This window comes from Balaenoptera borealis (genome assembly GCF_965194805.1).
Source record: "Balaenoptera borealis genome assembly, chromosome: 15".
NCBI classification, from domain to species: Eukaryota; Metazoa; Chordata; class Mammalia; order Artiodactyla; family Balaenopteridae; genus Balaenoptera; species Balaenoptera borealis.
Window position 1 is genome coordinate 7,367,802 of NC_138871.1, and position 27,451 is coordinate 7,395,252.

At 39.8% G+C, this 27,451-nt stretch overlaps 1 protein-coding gene across 12 annotated transcripts in view; it reads left to right on the forward strand.

The window, feature by feature from the left end:
• REV1 (REV1 DNA directed polymerase) overlaps positions 1-27,451 on the forward strand; it is an 88,377-nt gene that overhangs the window by 48,474 nt on the left and 12,452 nt on the right. For 7 of the 12 annotated variants that reach the window (XM_082356127.1, XM_082356128.1, XM_082356126.1 and 4 more), the window contains 8 exons: positions 950-1,102; positions 3,852-4,555; positions 6,716-6,823; positions 8,312-8,428; positions 12,882-12,990; positions 17,900-18,028; positions 20,482-20,636; positions 22,843-22,962. In XM_082356127.1, the coding sequence (XP_082212253.1) occupies positions 950-1,102; positions 3,852-4,555; positions 6,716-6,823; positions 8,312-8,428; positions 12,882-12,990; positions 17,900-18,028; positions 20,482-20,636; positions 22,843-22,962 (1,595 nt within the window). Of the gene's footprint in view, positions 1-949; positions 1,103-3,851; positions 4,556-6,715; positions 6,824-8,311; positions 8,429-10,935; positions 11,097-12,881; positions 12,991-17,399; positions 17,742-17,899; positions 18,029-20,481; positions 20,637-22,842; positions 22,963-27,451 lie in introns of those variants that run through there. The other 5 variants (XM_082356125.1, XM_082356121.1, XM_082356129.1 and 2 more) reach the window with 4 other exon arrangements.

The following is a 27,451-nucleotide window of genomic DNA, read 5'->3' on the forward strand; positions in this document are numbered from 1 at the left end:
GTTTAAAGGCACACATGTGCTTTGAAATATTTCCTGATACTTAAGGAGCCTGTTTTAAAATTTGGATGTTAGCCTAAGCATATTAGTTGGCTGTTTTAAAATTTGAGTTGAAAATGGTATTTTTAAAGATACAGTAACCGTATGTGTAACTCAGTTTATTAGAAAGCAAAACTCAGTTTAATCAAATCAGTCTTAGTTCTGAAGTATAATAGGCATTGGGGAGTGTCAGTTAATCTAGTATTATAATACTGCTGTTCCCCTGGTTTTTATAGGTGGTGTTTGATGCATATATAGTGAGCATTTGGAAGACCATATAGATATATATGATAGCTTCTGCTCTCTCAGAGTTCTGTCTTCAAGTGGCCTTGTCTCTATCACTCTTACACACATAAGATAGTGTAAATTATTTGTTAATCTTAAAGTTGAGATTCTTTATTTTGTCCTTTTATTTTACAGTTTTTCACATTTAATAGACAGACTAACATGAATCTTGGAAACTGGGAATCCTCATCCAGTTCCCTTATTCTGGAAAAATTTAACATGTGAGATAGGATTTGAGAAAATCTTAATGATTCTGTGTGAATTTTTGGGGGGAAAGATTGTGGTTAAATATTAAAGTCATGACGATTACAATATTGACTAGTCCAACTTCGTGCTTGAAGTTTTTCTCATCCTACTCTGTAGTCTATTTTCTTTTCCTCAACATGAGACCGTTGGCTACTAGTTTTTAAAATTTCAGACGTGTCTTTTCATGGGCAGGTCTCATTCTTAAGTGTTTAATAAGTAAGATTGTATTAGGACCAGTAAAACAAAGGGAGAAGGAATAAACTAGAAAAAGAGATGACATGTTGTTGGTGAAATATTCCTGTCATTGAGAACATTCATTTTTTGTGAAGCTCCTTTTCCCCAAGTATTAAACTCTTAAATTGGTGTTACTTTTTTGTTTTAGCATCAAAGCTGGACGACTCCTGTCCTACATTCCGTATCAGCTGTATAGCAAGCAGTCCTCCACGCAGAAAGGTCTCAACTTTAATCCTGTGTGCAAACCTGAGGACCCTGGACCAGGTCCCAGCAGCATCACCAAACAGCTCAACGACAGGGTGTAAGTTTGTCTAGGTTGGGGAGACTACAGAGCTGGTTTTTCGCAGTGAGAATGGCCCCTGCTCTGCTGAAGAGAGAAACAAATATAAAAACTGGCTATTCGTCTGTATTAATCCTGTTGAAGTACAGGGGTGCGTGTCTTACCTAAAAATTATTTTTATCATGACAGTTTCATAAATAAAATGTAAACAAGAAAGCTTTTCCACTCTCATTAGATTCCCGTGTTAAACCAATGGATCTTAAATTATTAGAAGTAAAATGTTCCATGGATTTTCATGGCAGTAATTATTTTTGACACAAGTAATTTGCTATAGAATATTGCTTTCTCGAAAACTGAACTAAATACTCCAGCTATACTTTTGCTGGGTGCCACTGCATAGAAAGACAGGTAGTGAACATGTTAACATTTCTAGGCTATTTTTGAAAAATTCTAAATCAGTAACAATTCTAAATAGGTAAATATTTTATATCAATTAAAATTTAGTTGATGACCCTCAAGGTTATAGAGTTAGAGGTGAATCTAGACTTTATTCCATGTGTCTGATTTTAAAAAATATTTTGACTTAAGCTTTAATTGCAGTAATCCTGGGTAAATTGGCTTCACAGTTAATTGGTGTGTTGCCTTAACTTGTGTATCAGGTAGTAGTAGTTCACTATCATGGTTCATTATCATTAGCCTTCTCCTTATTTATTAAATTGTTTGCTTTGGGAGTTTGATAATATTTTTTCCAAAAGACCAGGAGTCGAATTAACTTGGGATGATCCAGTGTCACTACCTTCTGTAGTTTTGTTGTCGTTTGTTCTTTAACTTATAGGTTCACTTATAAGTGTATTCAGTTGTTTTTCACATTACCTAAAACATTTAATTTTGTTTTTTTATTACTGTCAAGGTGTACAAGTAATATCAGAAAACCTTCTGAATATACAACTTCATTTTTTTCTTACTTCACTAATAAAAGAAAATATATATGTGTGTGTTTTTGAAATTCTTCTTTGTGTTGACTTTAGGAAGAATTTACCTATTAGATTTAAATTATTGATCCATTTATGCTGTTGCCTAGTAAATGTGTATCCACTCATGATATATTTCTAGTACAGCTACTTTATAAATGGCCGTTTGTCTGGGCCGAAACACCGCAGTGCAGAAAGGATGGGCAGGAGCAGTGTGTTTCTTGCCAATGTGTGCGTTTCTGTTGCGTGTGTTGCTAGTAAAAAACCTTAATATTTATGACACAGAAAACTAGATTTAAGACTTTTCTGACTTCACTTTTGTTGCTTTCTGTGTTCTTTATTTTTGGCATGTTCAGTGCATTGTATAAATTTCTTTGAAATTCCTTTATGTGACTTTTTGCTCCCTCGCTCTCTATCTCAAGGGCCAGACTTTCTCTGACACGTATCAAATGAGGTTTTCTTTCCTTCCTCTCCTAATCGTTTCCCGTTGGTCATCTTTTCCTCTTTCACTGGTGGGATCATCTGTGAGGACAGGACCTACTCAGATTCGGCTGTCAGATTCCATGAGACGGTCAGCCAGAGCCAGAGCCAAGCCAGAAATGGGTGGGGCTGTTTCGCTTCCAGCTCACGCGTGGTTCTCAGTGCGGTCAGGCTGTCCTGACTAATGTACCCAGTTGGTATTAGGAGCAGGAACTTTAGAGTAAACCTGGTAATGCCCTGGTAATCTCACCTGTGCCTCGGTGCTGCACGTGGCACCCTCATGTGGAGCCTGAACTGTAATTGGGCTAATGCTGTGGACTTTTCTAAGTAGAATGAATTACTGCTTTGTAATTCAGATTTTTGTTTTTGTTACTTAGATGATTCTTTTGAATGCAAATGAATCTTGTCTCTATTACAGAGCATTACCAGACATCTAGAAGAGCCAGGATGTGAATTTACCATAACATTTGTCATAGTTACTGCATTTATAAACCTGTCATCAGGACACTTGGTCCAGATTGCCTTGGACCTACCACCCTGGCATCTAAATAATGCTTTTCTTAGAAATGAAATGGTAATAATTCCCTTGTCAATAGGGCGAACATCCTCATTTTTCTAGGTATGAATTTTATTGAATTAGCCATACACATTGACCTGACTTTTTTTACTTTTTATCTACTTGTGCAACAGTTTGACCCCATTAATGGATTAGTGGATATAGTCTGTCACTCCATTTTCTGGGGGAAAATAACGAGCCTCAGGATTGTAGCAGTATTGGATTCAATGTGTTGAACAGTGCCTTACATAAAACTGAAAGTAAAAATAGGAATAAGATTTCAGATAAGGTTTCTTACCCGTTTTTACGGGAATTATTCATATTGTATTAATTTAGCAAATACTCACTGACTACCTAGTAAATGCCGGACACTGTGCTACAAACTGGGTATTTAAAGCTTACAGATTACAGTTAATTCATAGTGGGAAAAATAATTGAAAACAGTTTCTTGGATTTTTCTTCAATCTGAAAAAGATCCTATTCTATTTTCTTCTCTGTGAGTGTCTGAAATTTTAAAAAAACCCAAAAACCTGAAAGGCTGTTAATGGGCTAGAATTTTCCTAGTTACCTTGCTCCTTCAGTTTAGCAAAGAATTATCTTTTATTAGAAGAGCAATCATGAAAAAAAATTTGTGGCTTAATCATTCAGATTTGGTGGAGGGAATATTAAAGTGTGTACCACTAAGACAGTGTTTAAATGGAAAATTGTTTTAGCCTGAAAGTCAGACATTATTCATTTAAACAATTTTTTTTTCCTGCTTTAGAAATCACATAATTAAGAAGATTGAGACGGAAAATGAAGTCAAAGTCAATGGAGTGAACAGTTGGAATGAAGAAGATGCAGATAATGACTTGGGTTTTGTGGAGCTGGAGCCCTTCTTCCCAGGAAGGAAACAGAACGGAATTCCGCATCCCAGAGATGGCAGTGCCGTTTGTAACGGACACACTCATAGCTCTAACGGTGCCTTAAAGACACAGGACTGCTTGGTGCCCAGGGGCAGCGGTGTTGCCAGCAGGCTGTCCCCCGACCCTGCCCACGAGGAGGAAGCAGCCGAGAGGAGCGGTGGCGGCTTCAGAGACTGCGCTGTGCAGCAGTCGCAGCAAAGCACCAGAAGCACAGATGCTCTGCGGAATCCACGCAGAACTAATTCCTTCTCCCCGTCACCTTTGCACAGCAACACCCGAGTCAATGGTGCTCACCACTCCACTGTTCAGGGGCCTTCAAGCACAAAGAGCACTTCTTCAGTCCCTTCGCCGAGCAAGGCGGCACCCTCTGTGCCACCCAGACCTTGCAGCTTCATCTCGGACTTCTACTCTCGCTCGAGACTGCACCACATTTCCACGTGGAAGTGCGAATTGACTGAGTTTGTCAGTACCCTGCAGAGACAAAGTAGTGGTATCTTTCCAGGAAGGGAAAAGTTAAAAAAAATGAAAGCAGGCAGGTCTGCATTTGTTGTAACTGACCCAGGTAGATACTTACTAAAAATTGTTTTCTTAAGAAACAATCATGCTTGATCATTTTGTTCTTAATCTGTCACTGGTATTCTGGTCAATACTAAGGTCTTGTAACATGGAAGTCTTTAGGAATAGCAATTTGTGTAAGTAACAGTGAGTATAACAGATGACAGAAAGCTTTCTTACTAAAAATTTTCTACAAAATTAGATTTGAGTGTGGCTAAGTGAACATTTTTTAGGTAATTTAAATAGTAATGAGGTTGGGATTCTGAGCATTCATTCTTCCTGTAGACCTTATCAGTTATTGAAGTTTTGAACTGTAAAATATAACATTTTATATTCAGTGCTTAAACTCCTGTAAGAATGAATTGGTTTGGTAAGAGTAACTGTTAATTTTTAAAAGCTTGCGTCATAATGATTTTTCAGTGATTAAATAACTTTGACATAATAGCTATTATAATTATAGTGGTGAGCTTTTAGTGAGATTAAGTATTTTCACATATAAGTAGGTTGGTTAATTGTATTTTGTTTTTTAAATAGTTTTCTTGTCATCAAAAACAAACAAAACCAACAATAACAGGCTGTATTTCTGTGCCTGTCATTATAGATTGGTATCTGGTTTGAGGTTTTAGTTGCTTTTTATGGATTACATGGGTTCCCCCTGGGGCGGGATCTCAGAGATTATCTAGTATTACCCTTTAATTTATAGCTGTGGAAACTGAGGTGCAGAGAGAAGCTCGTGGTTCTCTCACAATGTGATAGAACCTCTCCATCTGGGTTTTTTCTGTTATGTTTGGCTGTGTTTGATGTATTCCAAATGCTTTTTGTTATTTATGAGATATTTCAAAATAATGTTATAGGTATTAGGTTTTCCTTTTATCATGCCTTGGCCTTGTTACCTAAAGGTCGTTTAATTTTGAAAGCTTCAAAGAGCTATTATGAATCAGTTTTATGAATGGGAATAAGATGAGAGATTTTTATATTGTAATGAAGGCATTCAGTAGGCATTTAGTATATGCATTCTGTATGACTTGAATCTTTAAAACCATTATTTTGAGTTGTTTACATTATGTGTGTATAATACTTTTATACAGCAGACTTATAATTGTTAAGGTTGATTTTATAGATGATTTCTCGAGGGAATATAGAGGGTAGCAAGGAAGTCGCTGGCTTTGGAGTTAGGTAATAGCCTGAGTCCACATCCTGGCTCTGCCACTCTTACGATGCAGAGCATGTGAGTTCACCTCTCTGAGTCTCAGTTTCCTGTCGGCACACAAGTGATAGTACAGGAAGATAATAGGAACAAAGGTCCGGTGCCCTGCACCTAGTGAGAACAAGGTAAACTCTTTCACAGTCACAATTTGGTAAATAGAGTTGTCTCAACATTTTGGGGAGTAAATGTAAGTTTTTGGAAGCCTATTATGAAGATTAACCTCAGTACTGTTATTCTTAAATCTAGCAGAGGAAAATTCCTTTATGAGATCATCACTTTTTACAAGTGTGGTGGCTTATGGGGCTCTGAAATTAGACTGCCTGGGATTGAATTCCAGCTCAGCCTCTTACTGGCTGTATGACTCAAGTTATTAATCTGCAAAATGGGGATAATAAGCTTACTTCTTTCATAGTGTTGTTGTGAGAATTTAAATAAATTAATACATGTAAACCTCTTACAACAGTGCCTGACACCTACTTACAGAGCACTCAATAACAGTAGCAGTTTTTACCGCTGTCTTATCAAGGAATGTTGTTACTGCATAGAATAGTAATCATCTAAAGTAACTTAGGTCCATGGAACTAAATATATGAAAACATCTTTATACATTTTTATAAACCATTCAGCCCACAGAAATAACTTGGAGATAAGCATTTAGACAGACTTTTAATTAGAGACTTGTTAGAATATAGACTAGGAAAACATGATGTCTTCACAATTGATTTTAAATTCTGTTTGGAAACTAAATTTGTATCTCTGAATTATTTTTAGAGCCAAAGAAACTGAAATTTGATTTCTCTTGAGGTGATAGAAGTAATCTATTATAGAATCTGTATTTTTTTTGAAACTTTATTCTGCTTGTAAGCATTTAAAAATTAATTTCTAAAATTAACTAGACCTGATTTTTTTTTAAATATTAAAAACTAGTTTGGGGTTTGAACATTCTCTTTTTCCTTCTAGGAAATATGTCAGTATTGAGTTCACCCAGACATCAGAGCTGTATAATGCATGTTGATATGGATTGCTTCTTTGTATCAGTGGGTATACGAAATAGACCAGATCTCAAAGGTCTGTATTCTTGTTTATGTATTAAGAAAACTGATATACTGTTATAAACATTTATTCTAAGGAAGGAAACAAAATTTTTAAGAAATATTTATTCTAATTTTCCTTAGCAAGATCAATTCCTACTTCCGAATTTTCTGGACTCCATTATCAAGAAAGAGAGGGAAATTAGAAAAGTTTTTGCCTCCCTGTAGAGACCAGGCCTTTAGGGAAGAATATTCCTCTTCAGCTGAACATCTAAGGCTAATGTAGATAGGGACCTGCTTTGGGCATTTTCTATATTTTTATCTATATTTATTATTACTTTGTCAATAAATGGAAATTTTATGGTAGCATATGTCTTTGCAACTTGGGTCACTATGCTTTCTCTTGAATGAATAACTTGATTAACTGTCCTGATGCTAGGGGACATTCCCACTTTTTGGTTGTAGGATAATTTTGTAGTATTGAATATTGCTAAAATATGTTGTCATCTGTGCAGTCTTTGTTTTAATGGAAATTTTAGGTATTTGTGACCTAGTCAATACTTTTGAAAATATTTATTCTCGATTTTTGAGAGTTCTCTCTATGTCCGAAAGAGATAGCTATTAGTACTGTCTTCTGAGAGTGAATTTTTCCCTTAAGGAAAGCATAGAAACTGCTGGGGTTAATACTAGGGCTTTATTTTTATCACGGGCAGTTGCTGCTTCAGCTCTGATAGGAGTGTTTAGACTGTAAAGAGTTGATTTTAGCCCATGAGTGACTTTTTAATGCTTTTTTTTTTTTTTTTGTCCTCACAACAAATGCATTCAATGAAATATATGCGTGTATATATATATATATATATATATATATATATATACACATATATATATATATACTATATATATATATATATATATGTGTATATATATATATATACATGGATTATCCATGCTATTGCTTTACAAAGTTAGAGTTATCTTGTAACTTAACACATACACATATAAGGAAATGACGCATGAAAGATTTTATAACTAAACCAAAAATTTCGGGACTATATATACTCACCTTTGATTATATAGTAGGTCAGATTGTGATTCCTCTACATATACATTTAATTAGTTTTTTTTCTTGCTGCAAAAATAAAGATTAGTTTAGATGTTACCTTACTTTTCTGATACCAGAAATATTAAAAATCTAGATACAGTTAGTTTTTCTTTCTCTCCCCACCCTGCCAGTCTGAATCTAGGATCTGAGTTGCCTGTTTTCTACTGTAAGAAACCAGACAAAAACCATAGAAAGCTATGATAGTGTTGCTTTTAAGTTGAATAAATGCATCAAAATTGTCATAAATAGTTTACTTTTGGGGGATACAGAGAAACTTATCAATAGATGACTTTTGCATAGCGACTGATAATCTTCAAAGATTTTGGCTCTTTTAGGGATTAATGCCTAAGTAAAGCTAAAGAGAGATGTCATATTTCTTAAGTGTTAGTGTTCCTGTACTTAGCTTTTATTCTTTCCTTACAGGAAGGCCGGTGGCTGTCACAAGTAACAGAGGCACTGGGAGGGCACCTCTGCGCCCTGGCGCTAACCCCCAGTTGGAGTGGCAGTGGTACCAGAATAAAATCCTGACAGGCAAAGCAGGTACAGATAACGAGCCCTCTTTGAAGTCATAGTGCTCCTGTTGAAGACTTCTGGATTTTGCTTTGGTATTGTTGTTACAGAAATAAAAGCAGAGTTGAAATAATTAGCTTTTTAAATTCAAGGGTTTTAAGGGTGTCAGTGACATCTTTAAAGCAAAATCCGAATGCAGTACAAATGAGTGGTTTATAGTTACACTTTGTTGAATTGGATAACGATACTTTCCTGGGAAAGAGTGAAGAATGTTTTAAAAAGTGTGATTAGTTTGCTTTTTATAAATTTAGATTGGGGATGAAAATCATGGACGTCGTTCTGGGGAAGCCTCTCGACTTGAAAGTTAATTACTTGTTTGGTCACGGATCCCAGTAAGGGCACTAAAGTTTGTGTTGCTGAAGATGTGTATGAGCCAGTGGAGTGAGAAACAGTAAGGCTTTAATTTACTGGAATAAGAAGATAAATGCCAGCAGTCATTCCCCATATCTTTGTTGAACCTATTTCATATGAGAAACTTTTTTCTTGCCTCTCTGGCTCTTAAATTTTGGCTATTAATAAACAAAAATCATAAATTATACTAATCACAGTGCTGTTAAGATTTTCATGTTTCTCCCCACCCCCACCCCCCCCCCCCATTAAATTCCCTGAGAAATATTTGCTTAGAAGTGAAATTATTTGGCATTGATCAGTTTCCTCATGGATGTCTGGAAAGCCAAAATTTTTTTAAATTAGTTTTTCAAAAAAATGTTAATCAGGAAATAGAAATTAGGTATGCAGTAGAATGGAAGGCATGCAGTTAAATTTCATCCCAATTATTTCAGGTCTCTAGTTTTCAGTTATAAAACTTTGGGCTTGTTTTAGAAATGCTCTTAATGAAATTAAGACAAAAGGAAAGCCAGTGGACATCTCTGAGAACCTTTTCGGGATTACTTTCCTCTTGCTGGTTGTGGTCATCTGTTTACATGCTATAGGTACAAAGGAAAATAATTATAGATACATCTTTATGCTTCATGTGTACCTGTATTCTGCAGATTTCCTAAAGCTTTTCCCGGCCATTAAATCTTTTAAGAGAATTTTTAGGATTCTAGTGTTTTGTGTGAAGTGAGTAGATGTTGAGGTTAGGGAATACTGAGCTTGTTGAGATTTAGTTATATTATGGTATTTGACAATATGGGTAGTTTCTTAAGTATTAGTAGTTTGGTTTTGTGGTAGGTTGGTTTTTCTTTTTGTCTTTTCTGTGTGGTATTATTTTAAAGATGAAATCTAAAATTCTGGAAAACAAATAAGTAGCTTAAGGGAATGCACAGTACTTGTCACGCATTGGGCACTCAGTACAATATTGAATGAACATTAAAGAGGGAAGAATAATACTCTGTGTATACCGTTCATAGCATCTCTCGTTACTCGGTGCTCAGAGCTCCTCCCATGGATAGAATCTTGTGTTTGCACACGTGTCCTTACCTTACAATCTACGTCTACACATTCCTTAGAGCAGCAGAGAGCTGGTCCTCTTATGTCTTTCCTCGCATCACAAATGATCTGACCATAAACAGTTTATAAACAGAATTCTGGCATTGGTTACTTAATTGTGTTCATCAGTGTAGCCACTGGGTTTTCATAACATTGTAATGACCTTTTATAACTCACATTTGCTCTGCCTCTAAGTGTGAGTTGTAAACCAGAAGGTTAATATTAGGAGAAGTATTGAAATTTCACTTGCCATTGAAAACTGTCAAAAATAGATTGTCCTGTCACTAGAAAAAGTGAATATGATACTTTGTATTTTATACTCTCTCTTCAACTTGATATCATTCACTTTTATGTATGTCCTAGGCCTTTTGACCCATTAGGATCTTACCAAAATATTTGCTACATATAACATGAATAGATTGTCCTTTATTACAAAGTTTGGTTGCAGCCAGGCTTATACTTGGAACTTGTCTTTTCCATGCTTTTGTTCCTCTTTCCTTGTTATTCTCTGATCTTTCTTCCTCTGGCTCCTATTATTAGATATGACACCAAATTTTAAAATATTGAGGATCAGTTTAGGAATTAGAATCTTTGCCTTCTGTACAGTAGCTTTTTAAAAAAATTCAGTTCTAATGTTTTGGCTTGTACGTCTAGGCAAAGTATTAGAACAAATAGCATCTTTAGCCGTTTATCGCAACTTAGTTTCTTACTTGTCATATTCAGAGACTCTTTGTCTAATCAGACCGGCGTAACCAGGGCTCTCCATCCCTGGCTTCTTTGGCAGCTGCTTCCTGAGCGGTACTTAGCAGCGAGCCTTCTCATTGACGATCTTGAATTTGGAATCCATTTATACTCAGAATTTCATGGTTGGGACCTTTTCTCCCTTCCTGAATTCCAGAATGCAGACGTCTCCTATCCCTTCAACAACTTCAGTGTTCGTTCTAAAGAACAACAGTTTTTAAAATCGTGTCAGTCATAGATTTATTCTCAGCGATTTCTTTTTCACAGACTTGGGTCCTGGCCTCTGATTTCTCCAACCGTCCCTCCACATTCTCCATGTGCCCGTCTAGTTTGTCGAGCTTTGATGAGCAGTTCTCTACTTTGCCCTCCAGTGAGGACAGTGTGTCCCTGCATTTCCCTGAATCTCCCATGAAGCAACTCACTCCGCTCGTGGAGGGACCACGCACCCTGCCGCGCTGTGGACCAGGTCAGCCCGCCCAGAGGAGAGAACACGAGGTGCCACCCCAGGCAGGGCGTTGGGAGCAGGGACCACAGGCACTGTTCTCACCACAAGCATGACTTTTCTGTCATTTTCAAAACAAGTTCTTAGGTTGTTTAGCCCTTCGAATATAAGTCACCTAACTCCCCATAACTCACAAGGCATAACTCACGGGTGCCCCTTTGAAAGGCAGCTGGTTGTGGCTGTTCAGGCTTCAGCTCTTCTTTTTTGGTTTAGGAGTAGCCCCTGTTGAACTGTGATACTGACAGCCCCAAAATTCTTACAGATTTTCAGCTTAGAATAATGGACTATTAAAGCTGATATTTAGCCTTCCAAAACCCTTCAGAACACTGGGCTGTCTGCTCTGTGTTCTGTCTTTAATTTGTCCTAGGACAGCATATGTTAGTCACAAGGTATCAGAAATCATGGCTCAGATTGTACACACTGCTGTTTTTATTTTGGATGCAAGTGGAATTTGACCCCATTAATACGCCAATCCTCAGAGTTTGATTTGCACTTAGACTTCGTGTGTATGGGTGCCAGAATCCAGAATTGCTTGTGTGGGTTTCATAGTTGGGTGAAAGATGATGATTACTGAGGTCCAACCAGGAAGAGTTGTTACAGCTCGTAAAGCCGGACACTCTGCCATGTTTACCTGCTGGTGCTTTACTTGGCTGATTTTTTTTGTGGAACATTATGTCTCTGAAATAAATAGATAAATACTGGGTTTGTTAGTTACGTGTTGTTACACTGTACTCTAAATAGATTTGTCTAGAATTAGCTGAAGGTGCTATCTTAGTCTTATTTTACTGATTGTTCAGAATAGTAGAACTATGACTGAGAATAGATGTTTTTAAAGCATATTCTCCTTGGAACTCAGTAGTATCCCAAGAGATATAACTGAAGTTGTGTTTTAATCTGTTTCTCACTTGCTAGTGATGTTACGTGACGTGCAGTCAGTAGGCTTTCTAGACTGAGTGCCTTAATATTCTTGCGTGAATCTGTAAATTTGGTTTGGATATTAAGACTTATTTGTGAGCTCTACTCTTTAGGCTAGAGTTGTAGTCTATAAAGCAATTGATAGTCTCATCTCACTTGAATGTTTTTAATTGCACATGCATTGTTAAGCCAAAAGTAGAATTTCCTGAAAGGGGGGATAATATTGTGAAGCTCTTTTACCTGATGTGTGTTCAAAAGAAAAAGCTTAGATTTAGGATGGAACTTTTTATGGCATATGACCTTTTAAATTATTTTTTGATCAAATGACTTGTAGGAATTTGATGTTTGTTGAAAATGTTGTTAATCAGCTTTAAGTTTTGCAGATAGTTTTTAAGAAACAGCAAGAACATTCAGAGAAATTTATTATATTTCCCACTAACTGTTTCCCGTTCCAGAGAGCTGTGTCATCCTTTCGAGGCTGTAGGAGGGGGTTTATCTTCCTGACCACTCTTCATCCTTGTCCATCTCAGCAGACTTAAAGGGATATTTTATACTTATCTTTTGGTATATGTTTTTTAAAACTATTGTTAAAACAGAACTCTTTCGATTTATTATAAGTTTTTGTCTGACTGCTGGTGAAGAATATACTGGAAGCAAACCATTTTAGAGTTATAGATTTTCTTTTATTAAATAAGGGGATAAATGTCAATGGAGATAACTATATTTGGAATTTATTGAACATTTATATATGAAAGGAGTGGTAAACAGATTTCTTGAATGAAAGTTAAGGAAAATCAGTTTTTAACACACAATCATTAAATTTTATTTTTAAAGCAGAAATACCAGATTCATCAACGTGGGAGAATCAAGATTCCGCACAGACAAATGGAATTGATTCTGTTTTGTCAAAGGCTGAAATCGCATCTTGTAGTTATGAAGCCAGGTATGTAGAAATTAAGGGTGTTGTAATACTTAATGAATAATTAATTTACTTAATCATTTTTATATAATCTTCTGAAGTGGATTTAGACATGCTGGTGGTCAAGCCTATGACTTAAATGTTAGAAACATGTTATGGAAAGAAATCTTTCTAGCCTTAATCCCTTCAGTTTCCTTTTCTTTCCCTTCACAAATGCTAGATAACTTTAAATAAACACCTTAGTGTCCTGATGAACCAATGGGTCCTATGGTTGGAAACCAAAAGAAGCTGGACATTGTCATTTTTAAACCATTGTCTTTTGAAGTATAGAATTAAAGAATTAGATATTTATGGATAGGAGAGGGCCTTAATGTCATCTACTTTGATCGTTCCCTTTTAGCACCAGGAAAAATCCCTTGTTATTTAAACCTCCTAATACTTGGTATTTTTTCTTTAAGTTATGTTAAAACTTGATTGCCTGTTAAGTTATAACTAAACAGTTCCATAATGGCATGACTAATCATCTCCTCGCTTAAAGTTGCAGTGTTGTCAACCTGTTAGCACTAATCCTAATTACAACCAGCTGTTTCAGTACTAGAAGAAACAGACATATATATCATATGTTCCTCATACTTTAAAAAAATTAATCGTTTTTTAAAAATCGATTATTATAGTTGTAATAATGAAGTGATTAATTTAAAAGAGTATGCTTTATTTTTTCTTTCTTGATAACTGAACACAAACATTTTTACCTTTATAGCACAGCAAGCATTTATTTACACATTGTTGGCAAGTGTTAAAGTATTTACTAATTACAGAGTCAAGTCACATCAGCTACATTTTTTCAGCCTTTTTTTCTTTTAGATAGTGTCTTTATGGCTTAGTCATTCATACTTTTAAAAAGTTGAGATATAGTTGACATGTAACATTAATGGCATACAACAACTTGATATATATAACATTTTTCAGTCTTGATTTAAAGTTGGGGTTATTCAAGCAAGTCCAGTCTGAACAAAAAGTATCTCAACGCAACATCATCTAACCAGAGTGGTTTGCTTAAATCTTGCCAATTATTTTATAAAAAGGATATTTAAGAAAAAAGGATTATATTCAAACATGCATAATTATTTAAAAAATTTTTAATATAAATTTATTTATTTATTTTTGGCTGTGTTGGGTCTTTGTTGCTGTGTGCAGGCTTTCTCTAGTTGCGGCAAGCGGGGGCTACTCTTTGTTGTGGTGCACGGGCTTCTCATTGCGGTGGCTTCTCTTGTTGCAGAGCATGGGCTCTAGGTGTGTGGGCTTCAGTAGTTGTGGCACACGGGCTCAGTAGTTGTGGCTCGCGGGCTCTGGAGCGCAGGCTCAGTAGTTGTGGCACACAGGCTTAGTTGCTCCGCGGCATGTGGGATCTTCCCAGACCAGGGCTCGAACCCTTGTCCCCTGCATTGGCAGGTGGATTCTTAACCACTGCGCCACCAGGGAAGTCCGTAAAATATTTTAAATTATTTTCTGTTTATGACTTGTCAGACTTTTACTCCTGAACTAACTTTAACTTTGCCTTTCTCATTGACAGAATTATGTTTTAATCTTTTTCATTGTTAGTTGATAATGTAGCCAAGGAATTGAACCTTACTTTAATGAAAAAGATACGTCAGATCTAAATACGTTTTGCATTATTATGTTTTTATTAGCACAGGCAGTTGAGAGCTGATTTTACGCTGTGCTCAGTAGGCTAGTCTTTTCCCCCTGCTGAGTTACAGGCAGTGTGCTTATGATGACTGGGCATCGTGTCCCGTATCTGGAGGGTGTGATGAAACCCAGAAACACATGCTCAGTCTTTGGGTTTTGCTGTTGGCGAAACGGAAGTGCCGCCTTTCTGTACTGCCTCTGCAGGATCTCCCTTCTCTCCCGGCGGCCCAGGTTGGACGCTGGCTGGAGAGTGAGCACCAAGGCCACCTCAAAGTTAGAAGCATTGCCAGCTCCTGGTGGCTTTCGAGTCCAGTAGCCACAGATGTGTCTGGGCTCCGGGCCTCTGTTGGTGTTTGGATAGTGCCTTTGTATTGTACCACAGATGGCGATTGTCAAGCTGAATGTGCTACAGAATAATTGGGGTGACGATATATGAGGGCCAAATGCTGTGTAGCAAGCCATTTAAGTGTTGCTTAGAGAGTAAATGTTTATTTTAAGGAGATGCAGAAAGTGATGAAAATGAATTTGTGTTAGTTGGCGAAGAAAAACATGAAACCCACAGCAGTGGGTTTTTTGTCCTTTAATTGTAATTTTTCATTTTCTAGAAGGCTATTCCTAAGGAAGGTCTCTTGAATACCCTTTTTTTTTTTTTTTTTGTGGCTACCTAATAGTTATATTTTCCTTAAGTGAGAAGGTTTTTTTAAAAATAAGTATCACAGTTGGATCAGAGAAACGTTTCTGGGCTTGGCATGGGGACTGTATTGTGGGCGCGTTCATCCCAGCTTTAGGCATTGGTGAGCTTTCAGTAGACACAGACTTTATAATAATGGGGTCAGCAAAGGATGGAGCGTGAACATGAGATGGTAGAAGTCACAGGAAGGTAGAATGTATATATGTAGGTCAGAATATATTCACACTTTCCATAGAGAACTAGCTTTATGCATCTAAGTTAGAAGGTGGATAATGTAGACGGATAGGTAATGATATACAAATATCCTAGAATCATAAATTTTTAAGAGCAAATCATTTCTAAACCTCTGTTTTCACGTGCTTTTGTAAGGACACTTTACAATCCTTAATTAGTGGTATGGATGTCCTTCGGTATATTGAATTGACAGTGACAGTGATTTACTGGTTACTTTTTTTTAATATTGTCTAATGCAACACCAAATACCGTTGTCTGAGCATATAGCACGTGGAAGAAGGAGTGTGCTGCCTTCACTTTAAACCTGGGAGTAAACTGTTTCTGCAGCTTATGAAGTACTGGTAGTCTTTCCTGCCTGAGACTTCATATGAGAGGAATAAATGTCACCGTAGTGAAGTTATTTCAAGCTGTTTTGTAGTTGTCTTTACTCATTTATCTTATCTTATTTTATTTATCTTATTTTATTGTTTTGGCTGTGCTGCATGGCTTGTGGGATCTTAGTTCCCCAACCGGGGATTGAACCCGGGCCCTTGGCAGTGAGAGTGATGAGTCCTAACCACTGGACCGCCAGGGAATTCCTACTCATTTATTTTCTATGAAACAAGTCTAATTTCCCAACCACCAGGTCTTTTGCTTCCCTTAGTTATGGGAAGCCTCTGAGGTTTACCCTTTTTTTGTTCCTAACTTCCTTACAGTGTCTAGTGATCCCTAAACATTTCTCTGTGAGATGTAGGTATGCATGAGTACATAAGTTGATGTATTATATTTTTCTAAGTAATATGTCCCTGAAATTTTTTGTGTAAGTGAAAAATTTGAAAATGAATTTATTGTAAATATAAGAGTATTGTGCTTACAGGAATTATGTAAGACATTCCTTTAAAAATGAATAATTACCTTTAATTTGTAAGTTTAGCTTTTTTACATGCTGAACCTATGTATCTAGCATTACTGGAACGTTTTAGCGTGTTTCTGCACTTCTCTGTAGACTTGTAAACTCCTTTGCACACACTTCCCTGCCTTATGAACCAGGTCCGTCACCTTGAATCCGTCCTCTCCTAGGCCAGTGCAGGTCACCCTCATGGATGTCATGGGATACGCTTTATTCACATAGTGCCCGAGACATAAATTTTTGTTAAATGAATGAAAGCATTGTTTTCTTTACCATGATTTGTTAATCATCTCTTCCTTTACTGTCATTTTCCCGTCTTATTAGATATTTCTCATCTACTCTGGGCTTTGCAGTCTGATGATCTATTATTGTTTTTATATACATTAAAAATGCATGTCATTTTGCATTTCTTTCATCTGAATGGCTTGGCGGAGTCTTTTCCTTCTTGGCTCTCACTGGTGGTCTGGGATGGGCAGGCGCCACAGGCCTCTGTGCCACAGGGCACACCTCCGTACTAAGTGAGCACTGAGTCAGTCTTTATTGGGTGGATGTATAAAGTAACCATTTGATGTGTTTACACCTATGAGTATGTAATCTGGGGAAACATTGCTTATTATTATCTGCTTGTGTTTTTACTGTAAGATTCTTTTTCGATTCATTGCATAGTAGTAACATGGAATTGTACTCATTATGTATAATTCCATAATTACAGTTTTGTGCTGAATGCTCCAAATTACCACAGGTAAGTGGGGCGTGGAGACACGCAAAAGGTTTGAAATTTACCGTTTTCAATTAGGTCCCTCACAGTTCTGGAACCCTGGCCCCTGCCCAGAGTGATGTCCCACCATGTCCAACGCTGTTGGCATCCCAGCCACTGTGCAGCCACCGCAGGAGCTTGGAATTGGTCAATTGGGAATTGGGTGGTAATAGGATGAGTACACTGTGTCTGTCTGTCGCATAGCGCTGTTTTGTGTGGTTCTGCTGTTGATATTCTTTGTCTTTGGGGGATTGAGCCCTGGCCGAACCGGGCCACGTGTGAGGGGAAGCAGACCGTTTTGACAGCACGCTCCTGCTCTGCGGTGGTTGTGGTATCACCGGCGTGTGGTATGCTGGCATCTCTGCACAGGCGCCAGAGGTCTGAGTCTCAGGAGACGTCTTCACAGAGGCAGGAGCCAAACCTGGCCTTTGAATAACGTACTTGGGCACATCTGCACATGTCACGTACACGCATCCGACAATCTTGTCAGTTTCCTTTTGGGGGAAAACAAACCTGTAAGTTGTCTTAATGCTTGTTTTTTACCCCTCATGAGAATGGAGTTAAATGAAAATTGTGTATCAGTGGCTTGGGGAGATACTATCAGTATTTGATACTTGATTTGGCATTTAAAAATTCCTAGTCTAACCTCCACTGTATTTTGTTCTTTCTCTAGACAAGTTGGCATTAGGAATGGAATGTTTTTCGGGCAAGCGAAACAGCTTTGTCCCAATCTTCAGGCTGTCCCCTATGATTTTCACGCGTATAAGGAAGTTGCACGAACAATGTATGAGACACTGGCCAGGTACAGTGTGTGCTGCGCTCACTCTCCTGTCTGTTCCTTTACTGCTTTTACCTAATGTTGAAGAGAGTACAGTTTGCCCAGGCCTGTCGGGGTCACTTTTGCTGGGCGCTCCTCTCTTCCGGGAACCCGCTCCTCTGGCTTCTGGTGTCACGGCCCCTCTCCTTCCCACGAGCACCTCCAGGAACATGGCTCAGGCCTCAGGGACGTGTTTGCACGGCTGGGCTTGTTCAGCTGCTCCCTGGTGGTGGTGTCAGTCTGATTCTCTGCCTGCAGGACTTCTCGTCAGCGGTTCCAGGTTTCCCTCCGTGGAACCAGACAGCTGAAGGATTGGAGTTTTTAACCTGGTTATTCTCTTTTATTACATTTGAATTATGGTTTTGTTTAAAATGAGAACTATATGTTAACAAGTAGAGACTGTCAAACCCTGTGTCCTCTAAAATCATTAGGGATGCCAGAAGATAGTTTTTATAAAAGGTTCTAGCAGTGCAGTTGGCGCTTGCACAACTTGGGGTGGTGAGGTGCTGTCCTCCGCGCGGTGGAGGGCCACGTGTCGCTGCAGCTGCCCTCTGTGCCCGCGGCTCCTCCGTGTCCACGATCGCGTAGCGCTCCAGTGTTTACTGCTGACGAAATCCAGGTATACGTGGTCCCGTGCAGTCCAAACCAGTGTTGTTCAAGGGTCAGCTGTAGCTTCGAGGTGGGTCATTAGTTGGCTTGAGAAAAAGAGATTAATTTTTAGAATATTTACAGTGTAGATATATTGAATGTTAATTCAAAACTCAAAATTTGAAATAAGTATATGTCAGGCCCTGTATGCCCTGCAGCTGGAGCTGGCATATTTTCTCCGTAAAAGGCCGGATAAGGTCGTTGTCCCAGCTGCTCAGCCCTGCCGTGGACAGTGGCAGCAGTCACAGACGAGGTGCGGGGTTGGCTCTGCTCCCTTCAGTCTTTATTCACCAAAACAGGTCTCTAGACAGCAGACCAGGGTCCGCCAACCCTTGGGCTGTGTTGATGTTCTAAGGGAGGTTCTTGCCTCTATCTTCACTTCTTCCTCTCCTTTCTTACGCGTTATTTTGAACACCTGTTTATGGAGTATCTACCGAGTGCAAACCACTGTTGATGCTGCCAATCCTATGAGAGTGGAGTCAGATCCAGGCTCTGCCTTTGAGGAGTTTACTTTAGCAGGAGAGAGAAACGCAGAGGGGCAGGTGAAGTTATCTGGCATCAGTCTGTGGACTTAGGGCTGAATGGTAAGCCAGTTACAATCACAGCTGTCCTGAAGACCCCAGCGTGGGAATGTCAGTGTGACCAAGTGGAGAGCGTGCTTTTCAAGTCCTGTCCCAAAGCTGCGGTCAGTAGCAGCACCGCATGTGGGCTGAGCTGGGTGCTGCCGTGTTCTGGTTACGGAGGCCCTGGAGCGGGCAGCCAGCCTGAACCTCAGATCAGGGGGTTTGGCGGACGCTGTCATATAATTTTAGTGGGTGGAGACATTGTTAGTGGCACGTGGCTGTTCTTTGGGGAAAAAAATTCCTTGTTCTCCTTCCACCTTTGGAAATCCTGCCTCTGCTTCATATTCTCCACGCCTCAGGGCAGCTTTCATATCAGGAATACCCTTCTGCTCTTGCAGATTTCTCTCTGGAGTTAAGCCTAACAAAACACTCATTTCTTAAATGATTGTTGATAGCAATTAATCTGATTCATAACCTACAGTAAGGTGTAGTGAGAGGCGAGGCCTGGCCCTCCTGGTACTTTACCAGGCGGATTACTGAAGACCCATTTCTGGTCCTGAGGCCTCTGCTGGCCTTGTGGTCCACATACGTAATTAGCATCAGAGCCACATGGTGATTCTTCTCTTCCTCTTCCTCTTCTGTGGAGAAGTGAAACAGTCCTTTGTGTGAGTAGATCATGACCAAACAACAACAACAATCAAAACTCAAAGCATTTCCACGTGCAGGGAGTGCTGCTGGTGTCCTTCTGGACAGGCATCTGGGTGACTGGCCATCATATCCTACTGTATCCTGGGCGCTTTTGTTTAGGAGACTGTCAGTTGCTTGCTTGATTTGTGTGATCTTTCTATTCCTCAAGGATTCTGGTAAATCGTGTTTGAACATTTTTGAAATTAAATGTTGTGACAATTCCAATTCACTTACTACTTTTCAACTATTCAGAGGTTTACAGCGGTATTCTCAGTATAGAGAAATTGAAATGGTCATTTCTGTTGTATATTTGGTAGTTAATATGGAAAAAGAGAAAACATTGATTAACTTTGCAGTTAAAAGTTAAGTGACTAAATAGGGGCACTTGGGCCAGTTCAATTAAAATGCTAATAGTTTTAGCATTTTAAGTCTTGTAAGGAGATGTCAAAGAAAGATACCACAGGAAGCCTGTTTTGCCACATGTGGCTGCTTGATGTTAAGCTGTGGCTGTGATTCGTTGCCTTTGCTCTGTGTTGGCAGCTACACACACAGCATCGAAGCTGTCAGCTGTGATGAAGCTCTGGTAGACATCACTGAAATCCTCGCAGAGACCAGACTCACTCCTGACGAATTTGCAAATGCTGTCCGCATGGAAATCAAAGACCAGACTAAATGCGCTGCCTCTGTGGGAATCGGTTAGTAGCCAGCGTATCTTGTACTACTCATTTTCCTCAAAGCAGTGCTCTGGGATCGTTGAATACCACTTGATTTTTAGGAGTGATGTTTAGGTTTCGTTTTTATCGCCGTACCGCATAGGTCTCCCACTTCTGAAACAGTTCTCAGCATGGCTCACAGTTAGGCAAAGCATGAGATGAAAGTGTTGGAAACGTAAGTAAATGATTGATAACATCTTTGGAATAAACAAGTTGGAATATTTCTTGTTCTTCAAAAAAAAAAATGGGGAATATTGGATGCAATGTATGTCAACAGTATTTCTTTCAAGTGAACAGAGGCGGTATTTAAGGCAGTGCAGTGTGAGTGGGGTTTGGAGTTCCGTGTTGTTGCGTCTTGTGGTAACTCAAGTTACTTTCTGAAGCTTCCTGGACCGCTCAGCCAGCCCTGTCTTCACTCTCTCTCGGGGCCAGAAGTTGCTGTTATTGACTCATCCACCGCCCCCCCCGCCCCGTTATCCCCTCCCCCCAACCCTGATCTGTTTTGTCTCTAAGCCCAGTGTTTGCTTCCTCAGCCCTTCCCGTTATCGGTCCTCCTCTTGTCGACTCTCCCAGCTGTGTGCTCTGGAGCCCCCTCTGTCACGCTGAGCTTCCCTGTGTCCCTCCTGTCTGAACGAGCCCAGTGCCTCTACCCATAGGAGATCTTTACTGCGTACCTGTCCCGAGAGGAGGGCAGGGCGTGCAGCCCCACGCAGGGCCTCGTGCCGGAGCACCACATGCAGGTCTGGAGGCGGAAGCGGGAGTGAGGGGAGATCCTAGGCCAGAGCCTCTCTTGGGGTTTGTAAGTGAGTTTGATTAGGAGATGGTTGGGGTGTCTGGCGTGGGTGTGAGAGCCGCACTCCCAGGAACTTGCTTGCTCTCTTTAGGAATTAACCAGCGCTGGGAGGGCAGGCACTCCCCGTCAGAGGGATTTTTAAGACGTCAGAACGTCATAAGCTGCAGAACATACAGAGCATGATGAACACGTTAACAGCATCCCTCCGGTTACGAGCAGGCCGCCCTTTGGCTCCCTGGTGTGTGGCCTGCACACCCTTCTCAGCATTCGTTTAGGACTTGCCTTCTGGAGTCCACTGGCAGGCACAGGTTTAGTTCTTTGTTGTAAATTGTATTTATTTTAAATTTACAAGTGGGATGATATGAATATGTCCTTTTAAGTTCAAGCACATAATTAAGACAAAAATCCCAAATGATGTTTCCACTTCTCAGCCCTCTTTTCTTCAGAACTCACCACTTTTATCATTTTAGTGTGCCTTTCCAGTACTTTTTCTCTTCATGAATATCTATACATTTACCCTAGGAAAACACACCGTTTTTAATGTAAGTAAAACTAAGATATGTGCTTTATAGAAGTCTTCTGTAATTCGTGGAGATTTTATTATTTACACAGAAGTTCATCTGACCCCATTTAGGTATTTCTCAGATGCCTGATACCTTCTCGGGCTCCAGTAGCCTTCTCTCTGCTCTGCGTTAGTTGTCTGTGCCCATTCACACACCTTGGACCTCGCTGTCACTGTCTGTCTTCTTTTTTAAGGCGCTCATACCCTCAGTTTCTCCTCCACATGTTCTGATCATACAGTGAGACATCTGGTTCTTTGGGCTTTCCCCCCCCAAGTCCAATGGCATTTCTTTGGCCTTATTTCTACCCAGCGTGGATCCATTGGTTGGTAAAATGAGGGACTTCCCAGGTGGTCCAGTGGTTAGGACTTTGCGCTTCCACTGCAGGGGGCCCGGGTTCGATCCCTGGTCAGGGAACTAAGATCCCCCAAGCCACGTGGCACGGCCAAAAACAAACAAACAGATAAACATTGGTTGGTAAAATGAACTGATTGCCGATCATTGCCCACAATTCCTATAAACCTCCAATCTTAGATTAGGACTGTTTTCTCTATTCCTTTACCTGGGTAGGAGATGTTGAAATGTCACGTGCTTTGGAACAGAAGGTAACATCTGTCCAGGAACCATGCTGGTTATAATCTGTAATACTTAACAGAATTCTGCCAGTTGTGTACTGTGCTTGAAATGATCAAAGTTGCACATTATTTTCATTCTCTTTAGAAATTTGATAGGTAACCTGTCTGTAGATGTCTTTGTTAAGAAATTTTGAAAATAATTGTGAATATTTCTTGAATGACTTCTTTCTTTCTTTCCTTTTTTTAAAAAAAATTTATAGGTTCTAATATTCTCCTGGCTAGAATGGCAACTAGGAAAGCAAAACCAGATGGCCAGTACCACTTAAAACCAGAAGAAGTAGATGATTTTATCAGAGGTCAGCTAGTTACTAATCTACCAGGTAAATACAGATCGTTTCTTTTTAACTTTTATTTATTGTAAGTATTCATTAGTGCTTTTCATAGATGTATAACGTTTCTTTCTTTTTTAAAAAATGAATTAAAATTTTTTAATCTTTTATTGAGTGCCATGGGAAACAAAATTTAGAACTCCACAATGAATATCCTTTCAGTTGCTTTGTCAGAACCTTAATATAACATTTTAGTTTTGCCTCTCATGTGTTTTACTTTAAGTATTTAAGTATTTCTCAAGTACCAAGATCAAGGAATTCTAAGAAGTCATATTTAAAAGAATATGATGAAATTGACTTTTGGTTCTTTAAATAAATCAAAATTGAAATAGTGTACTTCTAGACCCAAGATAGTTTTGAAAATCGATTCCCCTATTTACAAAATTGTCCTTCCAAACTAGTGATACTTTTCTGAGTTTACTAAACAAATAGTTTTAAAAGTAGAAAATGTATAAACCATATTAGGAAGAAGAAAACCTAAAATGAAGTATTGTATTTTGTTAACTCAGGTTGAAGTAAAATGTCCAAAAAGGCATACCTTTCTCACGTAATGGGCAGGATGGTTAGTTATCTTACTTTCTTGTGTAGCGTGGCTCGCTAACCCAGCATGTAAAAATCTCTCCTTGGAGAAATCAAGTATAATTCATTGTAAATGGAAAATGGTTGCCCTTTGGGGCCTTGGACAGATGTAATTTTTGTGTGTAGGGCAGTTCATTTCACAATTATTAAATATTTAGACTTGCTTTCTATGGTAGGTACCTCTTTTTAAGAAATTTCTCTAAGCCATATAGTAATCCAGGATACCATTTCAGATCATCCTCTCCTGTTTTTGTAAAGCAGCCTGCGTTAGCTTCACAAAGCTCCCAGGTGTTTGTGGTGGGAAAGTTCAAGAGAGTATACTTTTGGTGAAAGGTTTTTTTTTATTCATTTGTTGTTAAAAGTTTTAACACTTTTAACAGTGGATTTAGTGGTATTTTTAGATGCATGTTCTTAAACCTAAGAAAAGTATATCTGAACTAACTTAGCAATTTTTGTTATAGGCCAAAAATATTAAATGACCCAAATGCCATTTTATGATGGGTTAGTTCTGAAGCCTCCTGACTCCCTAGTAAATAACGTCCAAGAATGTGGTAGTATCAGAAATGTGAAGTATGACATTTTGATGGTCAGTTTGAGGTTAAATCTGAAGAGTAATTAACCTTATAAAATAATGCTAGCAAATTACCTTATTAGACAACACAATTTAGGAGTTTTAATAACATGTCTTATTGCAGCTTTATATAAGAAGGAACCAGTGTATTTAAAGTGCATGTGAAATTTGAGTTCAAAGTATCATTACTTTGGCATCTTTATTAGTTTGCTAAGGCTGCCATAACAAAATACCATAGACTGCGTGGCTTAAACAACAGCAGTTTATTTCCTCGAGATCCTGCGGACTCGAGGTCCATGAGTGAGCTGCCAGTGTGCTGGGTTTCCTCTGAGGTCTCTCTCCGTGGCGTGTAGGTGACCGTCTTCTCCCTGTGTCTTCACATGGTGTTTTCTCTTTGTGTGTCTGTGTCCTGATCTCTTCTTATAGGGACACCAGTGCTATTGGATTAGGGCCCACCTATATGACCTCTTGTTACCTTAATTACCTTTACGAAGGACCTTTCTCCAGTTAGTCACATTCTGAGGTACTGGCAATTAAGATTTCAGCATAGGTATCTTGAAGAGACACAGTTCCGTCCACAGCGCCATCTTTATAATGCATCATTTTTGTAAGTGTTTTTTGTTTGTTTGGTTTGGTTTTTTTTACACAGAAACAGAGAGGTTTTAGTTTTAGTTCCTTGACCTAGTCATCTTACCTTTCACCTTCATTTGCTTCCTGGCTGGAAGGACTTTACTCTTTGAAGGGCACGTGTGGATTTACGTGTCCTGGTTGAGTTCTTAGGCACAGCTTTGAAGTTCCTAAGAGAACCGTGAAATCTGGGGGAGGCGGGGGCGGCCAGGATCGGCTTCCTCTGGCGATCCACCCGCTCCTCTCGCCGCCAGAACCAGCTGGTAGCCTGTGGCCGCCCAGAATTGTTCGAGAGATGTTCATGTGTAAGACCATTGACTTTTATAAAAATCCCCAAATTTATTGTCAGGAAGATTTAGAACATTTCAGTATGTAAAACGTCAGCCTTTTCTGTTGTTACTCCTGCCCTGAGATGGTAACCCGTCTCAAGTACAAGCTGTCCCTTTGAAAAAAGGTTCCACATGCATGCGGGAACGCTGTGCAGTGGAGGGGCCCACCCAGTAGTAAGTTCTGAGAATTCTTACAAGAAGGAAACTTGTTCATCTTTGTTAAAAATTTGTCGTCTCCCAGAGATAGTTGAAGATGAATACATGGTGACACTTTGTGGCACATGCTTTGAGTAAGTCCTGCTCTGTAACCAATAACCAGAAGCGGGTCCACGCTAAACGCGCCTCCCCCCTTGTCCCCCGCCAGCTCCCTCTGTCCCTGTGTGCCCTGACCGGTGACTGAGCACACAGCGTGCCTGGCACACAGCACACGATCATTACAGCCGCGTAAAAGGGGAACACACGCTAGTAAGTTTATGAAGGCGCCACAGAGTAATGACTGCATGTTGTGCTAGCATATAGATTACCCAGCGAGATCTGTTTAGCTAATGAAAGAAAGGACTGTCCCCAACAACTGTTTACATGCGGTAACTCTTTCCGCTGTTTCTGTGGCTCTTTGCAAGGCTTTCCACCCTGGCTTGTAGGACCTTCTGCCCCTTGTCCGTCCTTTGCTGGGTGTGTGCACCCACTCTGAGGTTTCCGTCTCTTTCTTCTCGTGTCAGATAAGCACCGCGGCCGTGTAGGTGTACATGACCATCTACACTGTCCTGATACGGGAGCCACTAGCCAAGTGAAGCTAGAAAATTTTAGGTTAAATTAATTAAAGTTAAATAAAATTGAAATGCCTCTTCCCCGTTGTACTGCCCACATTGCAGTCAGTGCTCAGTAACCACATGGGGCGGGTGCCTCCTGAACTGGGCGGCACAGAAGAGAACGGTTCCATCACCACAGAAAGTTCCGTTGAACGGTGCTAACTTAGATGGCAAAGGTTGATGCTTTGGAACTTGACTTCTCTGCGTCTCTGGACTGTCAAGGTCCAGGTGCCGGGAGGAGGCGTTCCTGGCTGTTCTTAGCCTGGGCTCGTGGTTCCCCTTCAAGGACAGACGCCACGTCTTCGTCCAGTGGCTTGACTGGCTGGCCGCTTCCACAGCTGCATTTTTCTTCTCTCCTTCTCAGAACCTTGGTTCTACGCTAGCACATTTTCCTTCATGTTTCCCTTTCTAGGTGGCTGCACTCAATTTGACTCTCAAGACCCTGTTACTTCCTCCTTAGAGGGGCCTCCTTTCCGTAAAAACGCTCACACGAAGCAATCAAACTAGCACCCATTCGGGGTCTTGGTGCTGATTCCAAGCTAACTTTTCCCCCCTGTGCAAACGTCATAGGGGTTAGAGGTAGACCATCCATGCCTCCTTCCCCCACTCAACTTCAGGCCATTCCATTCCATGAGATGAGCTTGTAATGGAGAGGAACCTCTCTTCTTCCATAGAGGGACAGTTCAATTAGATTAGGTTGATCGTGGTTAACTTGGTGATATTTAATGTAATAGCCTTTCTTTTGTACCTCTTAGTGAATAATAATTGTGTTCTGGTATACTCAAGAGACTCTCAAGAACTATAGGTTTTCCCCCTACCCATCCCAATACACACAGTTAATGCAGGATTATTGCCTCTTGCTGATTATTGCCTCTTGCTGATTTTGCAAATCAGGGAGAACAGATCAGATGTGTCAGGGAAAGATCATGATCACATCTTGAGGGTGGGGAGTTGGGGCAACGATGGGACGGAAAGAAATAGAGACAGAAAGCCTTCCCTGAACACGAACAGCTGCATAGAGTGTCTCTCTGGCTTTGGCCACCCTCGTATCTGATTTGTCCCTTCGTTGGGTTCCTCCTCCCCATCTTGAAAAATACTCCAATAGGTTTCACTTAGAATTTTGTCTTTTTGTGAATGGTCTTCCTCTGGAGGATTCTCTTGTTGTTAACTCAGACTCTGCTATTCTTGCTTGTTCTCTGTTCTGACTTGAACTTGAAAATGGCACAAATGGGGTACAGCACCCTTAACACCTTTCATCTGACTTCCATTAGGGGACAGATTTTCTTGGGTTAAACTTGTCTCGCCCACCTCTGTGGTCATAGACCTTTTGTAAAGTTGACCACCTCCCTCCTGACCGTGTGTCTGCGTAACTGCTCCAAGAGGTTCTCCTGGCAGAACCTGGACGAGAATGCTCCTCCCGCCACCAGGGCCACTCAGAGAGCTGGAGCCAGAAGTGACAATAACGGTGACAGGTAGGCGACCCCAGACTCCACTCTGAGCTCCCTGGTAACATCCTACAGAAGGCCAGACCGCAGTCTTCCTCACTGATGGACAGTACTGATCTC